Source organism: Microplitis mediator, chromosome 3 (assembly GCF_029852145.1).
Source record: "Microplitis mediator isolate UGA2020A chromosome 3, iyMicMedi2.1, whole genome shotgun sequence".
NCBI classification, from domain to species: domain Eukaryota; kingdom Metazoa; phylum Arthropoda; class Insecta; order Hymenoptera; family Braconidae; genus Microplitis; species Microplitis mediator.
Window position 1 is genome coordinate 20,111,107 of NC_079971.1, and position 7,611 is coordinate 20,118,717.

A 7,611-nucleotide genomic window follows, 5' to 3' on the forward strand; every position below is an offset into this window, starting at 1 on the left:
GTTTGAAACAAAAATTTTTTTACTGAATTAAGGAAAAAAGATTTATACAATATCCGACAAATTTAAACAATAGATTTTTAAACCTAATTCCGACTCAGCTATCAAATATAATCTGAGCGCTCATCTCGTTCGTGATGGACATATATATGGATTAAAATTTCAAAGAACAATAGTTTTTTTGATAAATATAATAACGTATTTCGGTTCAACGAACATTAAACTATATTTAAAAATTATTTTTATAACAATTATAAGCTTATACTATTGTTTATTTATGTTATTAGAGTAATATACACGGTGATAAGAGTCATAGTGTCTTAGTTAAATATCAATTTATTTCTTATCTTTAGATCTTACAGAGAATACGAGTCCTTTTAAATTTTCCTGAAACTTTTTGACGAAAGAAAAAAAGGATTTCAACATTAAATTTTGATGCTTTTATTTAATAAACTTTAAATAAATATGAGGTTTGAAGACTGTTGTGTAAAATTTATCGACATGACTTTGGTGAGAAGTGTGGCAGTCTTTCTCCATGGTCCGCGCAAAAGTGTCGGATCAATGTCTCCGAGCGGCAGCGCCACTAAATTCAAACGTCAGTTGATTCAAACTAATCGTTCGTTTTCTAAAAAAAGTAATACGCGTTTATTTTGTTACGATGACTGAAACATCTGTGTCTCCAGCTCCGGTTGAGGAGAAGACTGTTGCCAAGGTCGATTCTCCTAAAAAGGCAGCACCGAAGGCAAGAAAACCATCTGCCAAACCAACTCATCCGAGCACTGCTGATATGGTAAAAACAGCCATAAAAACTCTTGGTGAACGTGGGGGATCATCTCTTCAGGCTATCAAGAAGTACATCGCTGCGACCTACACGGAAAAAACAGAATATTAAAAATTAATAAATAATAGTAAAAAGTGAAATCTTTTATCAATAATTAGTACTATTATGTACTTTTTGCAAAGTAGTTTACTAATTTTTGTAGATTCCTAAAAACTACTATCAATTATTTCAAAAAGTTAGTAAATATTATTACTTTTAGGTATGAATACGTGACTTATTAGTGAAAGTTAATTAATTTATGGCGTACATCTATTAAAAAGTAATGATTGGTCAAATTAAGAATTGCTATCTTAGATACTGATTTTTCCAGCCTAAAAATTGCAAAAGTTACTAATTTTTATTTTATAAATTCGATATCACTGATCAATTATTAGCTTAAAATATCATTTATTCGTTATTGTAAATTAATTTATTATATACATGAATCGAATAAGTGGTCGATAATAAAATGAAAAATTAGTATACTAGATACTGATTTTTTACTCCCAAAAATACTAAAAGTTTCTAACTGTTATTTTATAAATTCTATCCCATTGACCAATAATTAATATAAAATATTATTTATTCGTAAGTATAAATTAATTTATTATATACATAAATCGAATAAGTGGTAAATAGTAAAATGACAAATTAGTATACTAGATACTGATTTTTTGCTCATAAAAATACCGAAAATTTGTAACTCTTATTTTATAAATTCTATCCCATTGACCAATAATTAATATAAAATATTATTTATTCGTAAGTATAAATTAATTTATTATATACATAAATCGAATAAGTGGTAAATAGTAAAATGACAAATTAGTATACTAGATACTGATTTTTTGCTCATAAAAATACCGAAAATTTGTAACTCTTATTTTATAAATTCTATCCCATTGACCAATAATTAATATAAAATATTATTTATTCGTAAGTATAAATTAATTTATTATATACATAAATCGAATAAGTGGTAAATAGTAAAATGACAAATTAGTATACTAGATACTGATTTTTTGCTCATAAAAATACCGAAAATTTGTAACTCTTATTTTATAATTTCTATCCCATTGACCAATAATTAATATAAAATATTATTTATTCGTAAGTATAAATGAATTTATTATATACATGAATTGAATAAGTGGTCAATAGTAAGATGAAAAATTGGTATACTAGATACTGATTTTTCTTTAACGCCACACGACCTCTACTTTATGAATGCGATCGTCACTTGGATCTGTTTGTGTTTACGGTTGGCGGTCTATAAACAAATAAGTATCGAAGTAATGCCATTGTCCGAGTTCAACCCGGCATAGAAGCGTCTAGCTGTAAGCTCCGGTCAATCTTAAGTGTTTTAAGTTTTTTAATCAAATATGGATCCGGAAAATGATTTAAAATTATTACAATCGTGGAATTTATCCCATCTTTATAATAATTTTGAAGGTAAGTTTTATTTTTTTTACGTATTTCCTTATTTAATTTTATACAAACTTTTGCGGCTGTTTCTTTTAACCCGTCAGTACTCCCTTGATTTTTAGTGTCTCGCTTGCGCGACAGCGAAATCCAATAAGTTGAATAGTGTCCTGTGAGCAAGATGCTGATAACGAGAGTGCTGACGGGTTAATATTCAATTTAATATTAGCTGTATCAATATTTTGAATTATTAAAAAGTTATCAATAAATATAATTTTTAAAAAAGTTGAATTTATACTATTAACGTTTTTAAACGTATTATACTTTAATAGAGAGGAATATTTAAAAAAAAAAAAATTAAATATACCATTTGTCTTTAGTAGTATTTGTTAATTACTATTAACTAAATTAATATTATAAAATTAAATTAAATTATAATTAAAAACTAAATTAATATTATAAAATATATGATCCTGAAGTTAGCCAACAATTAGAAATTTTCTGATTTTTTTTTTCAACAAATAAATTACAAAAAAAAAACCAAAAATATGTACATGTAGAAAATTTAAAAAACTATAAGTGCAATTTTTTCAAATATTTTTTTTTTATTATTTATCGTTTCAAATAAATTTCAAAAATTATTAGATGTCAGCTATCTTCATTATCATATAAAATATACTTTAATCATCTTTAATAATTTTTTTTAAGTTGTTCAGCCACAAAATGTAATTATAATCGATATTATTAAGAGAATAAGGAAAATTTTGTTCCCGGCATATCTATATAATAGAATTGGTCAATATTATTAAATTTGGTATCGTTAGAAAGGTCTTGACTTGAATTTGTGCCTTTGGAGACAAACTCTCCGTTTCTTCTATCTCTCTTGTTAATGAGCGGTACTGTGTTTATTTCATCTGCACACTTGATTAAAAATTTTTCACGATTGCAAGATTATCTAGTAATCAAGTTCTGGTCTTTATCGTACATCTCGGATTTTTTGTTTTGTTTTTTTTTTTTTTTTTAAAGAGAAAAAATTTCGACAAAATTAATAAGAAACTTTTTTTAATGAGTTTACTCTGTTATCTGCTGTACGCGTGTAGCGGCAAACTTACATCCTTTATGGTTTTTAACAAATGAGGACAAAATACATGAAGTCATTACGAACCAGTCTGATGCATCTCAATTCAAAAAATGCTTAAAAGATTATCGATCGCTTGTTTTACACCATAATGACAATAATAATCAGGTACATGAAAGTTGTTTGTTTATTAGGGCGTTTCAAAAAAAAAAAAAAAAAAATTTTTTTTCTTGGGACCAGGCTCAAAAGTTTCATTTAGATGCCAAAATAGTGCTCTGAAAATATAAGCCTTTAATATTAATATTAAGGTTGTCCGCATCGGACTTTACGATTTCCCATAAGAATAACACAGGAAAAAAAATTTTTTTTTTCTGATTTTTGATAACTAATGAACCATAAATTGCTCTACAATTTCCATTGAATATTTTTGTAGAGAATTAAACGCTCTACAAAAAAAGTCTCTTATCATTTTTTGATAAATCCATCTGTTCGAAAGTTATTGGAGCTGAAAGTCAAATGTATAGTAAGTTTCGAGAACTTTTTACTTTTCCAGCGAAACTATTAGACTTATTAAAAAATGTCGTAAGACCTTTTTTGTAGACAAATTTATTTTCTACAAATTATTGTCAATGAAGATCATTCAAATTCCGCATTTTTTTCTAGTTATTTTCATATTAATGTTAAGTTCTCAAAATCGGTTAGAAGACTATTATTTTTTATGAGCTTAGCATTAAAATGAAAATAACTAGAAAACAATGCGAAATTTGAATGACCTCCATTACAAATAATTTGTAGGAAATAAATTTGTCTACAAAAAAGGTCTTATGGCATTGTTTGATAAGTCCGATAGTTTTGCTGGAAAAGTAAAAAGATCTCGAAACTTACTATACATTTGACTTTCAGCTCCAATAACTTTCGAACGGATGGATTTATCAAAAAATGATAAGAGACTTTTTTTGTAGAGCGTTTAATTCTCTACAAAAATACTCAATGGAAATTGTAGAGCAATTTATGGTTCATTAGTTATCAAAAATCAGAAAAAAAAAATTTTATTTTTTTTGAAACGCCCTATTGTTTATATAAATATTGTTTAAAATCAATCTTCATTTATTAAAAAATTTTTGTTTAATATGTACATCTTATTAATTCGAAATTTGTTTTTCAATAACTGCCGTAGCATTATTCTAATTCTACTGAACAGAGTGATGTTTTTCTGACAGCATCATCTGAGTTACCTCAGCCAGCATACGGTATGCTTTGTTATCAAAATTACTTCATTATTATTGTAGTTAAAACTTTTTTATTATTATTTGTTGTTTCATTATTATTTTAGGCGCGATTTCAGTAGTTCCGTCAATTGATAATATTTATCCTTTTGCTGGCAATTCTGCTACTTTGATGAATGTAGATTATAACACAGAAATACCAGCATCTTTTCCTCAACCACTGAATAATAATAGTTCTGATCCATATCTAAATGAGATAGACTCAGATGAAGGAGAAACAATTACTGAAGATGATGTTGCTCAACTTGTATATATTTATTTTATATTTTAACAAAAAAAAATTATTTCCATGTAACTTTGCAAAGTGATTATTCAATTATTTTTGTCTATATAGAATTTAGAAGAATATTTAAAATCAAGCACAAAAGGCTGCGCGATTTTATTAGCGCTTAAAAATGGAAGCCAAAGCTTACTAAATACTCATCGAAATCAATTAACACGATTGATAATTGATCGAGAATTAGGAATTGCTAAAGCAAAGTTCGGCAATGATCTAACGATTTCTCAATTTAAGTATATATATTTATATATATTTTTTCATGATTTACAATAACACATAACGATTAAATCAATTAATTTATTTTTATTTATTATGTACAGTATAACAAAAAAAAAGTTTCTGATTTATACGAAAAGCATCAAGAATCTTTGTCCAACGGAAAGGAGAAAGTCATATTACGTTGGATATAAAAAAATAGGAACAATTAAATGTTTACCTAAGGGTAAACTTTATCGGCATTTTGAATTTCGGAAAAGTACTCTACGGAAAGATGGTGTACTGATATCAAAACCACGAGCTAATGAAAATTTCACATCAAATGTGACAGATGAGACTGATTTGAATACGTTAAAACTCCTTGAAGGAAATTTTAATACGTTTAATGACGTAAAAGACTTATGGTCGAAATCATTTTCCGATCGATCAAAGTTATTAAAATATGACAGAGTAGAAATTCATGTGTATATGAACCGATTCAAAGTTTTAAAAAGTCCTTTCGGTTATGAATTGGTAAATTATTAAGTTATAAAAAAAAAAAAAAATTAGTTTGAATGAAAGTTAATCTGAACTTTTTTTGCAGCTTTCAATTGATTTCTCTAGACTATTCCCTGGGAAAGAAGATAATTTTAATAAAAATTGGCCGCCCTTAAAATTAAAATTAATCAAGCTATTGACTGAAAATAAAAAAATAACAAATCCTGAAGATTTGGCACATTTAGGTGCTTTAGATGCTATTATTGGTGGTATGTATACAAAAAAAAGGTTTATATCTATTGTCACTAGTTTTTTTTATTAATTACCCTGTCAAAAATTTTTCTTTAAATTTTAAACATATTACCAAAAGTCATTAATAAGTTAAAATTATTCAGAATTATAAAATTAAATATAGTTATAAATTAATTTATTTATATACTTTATTTTTTTTTTATAATTTGAGTCTCCGAGTCAAAAATGCGATAAAAATTAAAATCACAATGTATTTAAGTTTATTTCATTTCAATAATTTATTTTTCTATGGTCCATAAGTAAATTATTGTAGATAATATAAATTTGAAAGTAAATAGTTTTTTAAGGATCTATAACTTTCATTTGAAACTATTTAATAACTTGTATAATTGATTTTTAAATAAGTAAGATTTTATAACAAGACTTTAATTAACTTTAATTAACTTACAATATCCAAAAATAATTAAATTAAAAAAAAATTTATACTGTACTTTACAAATATTTTTAAATAAACTCCAAACCAATATCTTGATTAATTACATACACCATCTATTTTTAAATAGTCACATTGCAATTTTCATTGAAAATCATGTTTTATTTATTTTAGTTATACAAACAAACCGATTTTCACCTGCAATTAATGCTTCTAATTAAATTTTCATGATAGTTATCTATGAAAATTGAAAAAATTTACGTCAGTGTCGTAATTCACTGTTTTATTTTATTTATTTACTTATTACATATTTTCATTTATTATTTTATTATTAATTTAGAACGTCAAGATGCGATCTTATGCCATTTACTGCCATATTTAGTTCCTGTGACTTATGTTGATATTCCTGAGGAACAAATATTGGCAAGATCTCAGGGACCAAAAAAAAGGAGAATTACCAAAAGACGCGCTTCTTATGAAGAATCGAGAAACGATCTTTTCATTGTCACCCCAGTAAGTAATACGGTTTCTTCTTTATAATTATTTTTGTACCTTTTATATTCGAACAGTTTTATTATTTAAAATTTTTTTCCTGATAGAACGTTGGTAGTGTTGAATCACTAGTTAATAAAAGGAAGGAAGAACTGAGTAGCCAACATCGATATCTCCAGCCAGTACCAATTTTTGTTGGAACATTGAGAAACGTGGAAGATGCTTATGTCATCTTAAATGATACATTATATCATGTAAAAAGTGTTGTAAACGCTATAAGTCTGACGATTCGAATTTGTCACTCATTAGATTGTAGTTATCCACCTGCTGCTAAGAATCTATGGTTATTTTTACAAAACGCTGGATTTGGGATATCATTACCTAACGATAATTTGCCAACAGCTTTGGAAACGTTAATTGGACAAGTATCAATTTAAAACATAATTACAAATTTTTTTTATAATTTAGAATTTCATTACTATTATTTAATTAATTTAACTATTATTCATTATTATTATTATTATTATTATAATTATTTTAAAATTAGAACTTAGTTTTGCAAAATGTTCATTTGTTTCTATTGTTCAGAAGAATTAAAAACAAATGCAGATTTGTTGCTTCATATAAAAATTGTTCATCCTTCTTTAAAAATATTTAAATGCAATGAACATTATTGTCAACGAAGTTTTTCTATTTATTACTCCTTTTGGCGGCACAGAAAGCAAAAGCATTCAGATGAAAATTCACTTAATAATTCACTTAATACTACAGAAAATCAACATAATTTACAACTTGATACAGAATTAAGTACAATAATAAACACAGCTCAAATTTATAATAATGAAATTTTAGTTGAAA

At 25.9% G+C, this 7,611-nt stretch overlaps 2 protein-coding genes across 2 annotated transcripts; both read left to right on the forward strand.

The window, feature by feature from the left end:
• Window positions 1–565: 565 nt before the first annotated feature.
• Window positions 566–965, forward strand: LOC130665302 (histone H1-like). Its single transcript, XM_057465629.1, has one exon. It carries the CDS (start codon window positions 656–658, stop codon window positions 887–889), a length of 234 nt encoding a protein of 77 aa, XP_057321612.1. The 5' UTR covers window positions 566–655; the 3' UTR covers window positions 890–965.
• A 152-nt stretch (window positions 966–1,117) lies between these two features.
• LOC130665301 (uncharacterized) lies at window positions 1,118–7,317 on the forward strand. The gene is made up of 9 exons (XM_057465628.1): window positions 1,118–2,269; window positions 3,340–3,485; window positions 4,495–4,567; window positions 4,651–4,850; window positions 4,938–5,116; window positions 5,204–5,612; window positions 5,683–5,845; window positions 6,602–6,774; window positions 6,861–7,317. The coding sequence occupies exons 1-9, from the start codon at window positions 2,200–2,202 to the stop codon at window positions 7,188–7,190; spliced, it is 1,743 nt and encodes a 580-aa protein (XP_057321611.1). The 5' UTR covers window positions 1,118–2,199; the 3' UTR covers window positions 7,191–7,317.
• Window positions 7,318–7,611: the final 294 nt, after the last annotated feature.

Coding starts and splice junctions, on each gene's coding strand:
- LOC130665302 (XM_057465629.1), top strand. CDS start 656: ATGACTGAAACATCTGTGTCTCCAGCTCCGGTTGAGGAGAAGACTGTT.
- LOC130665301 (XM_057465628.1), top strand. CDS start 2,200: ATGGATCCGGAAAATGATTTAAAATTATTACAATCGTGGAATTTATCC. Junction 3,486..4,494: donor ATAATGACAATAATAATCAG/GTACATGAAAGT, acceptor TAACTGCCGTAG/CATTATTCTAATTCTACTGA. Junction 5,846..6,601: donor TTTAGATGCTATTATTGGTG/GTATGTATACAA, acceptor TTATTAATTTAG/AACGTCAAGATGCGATCTTA.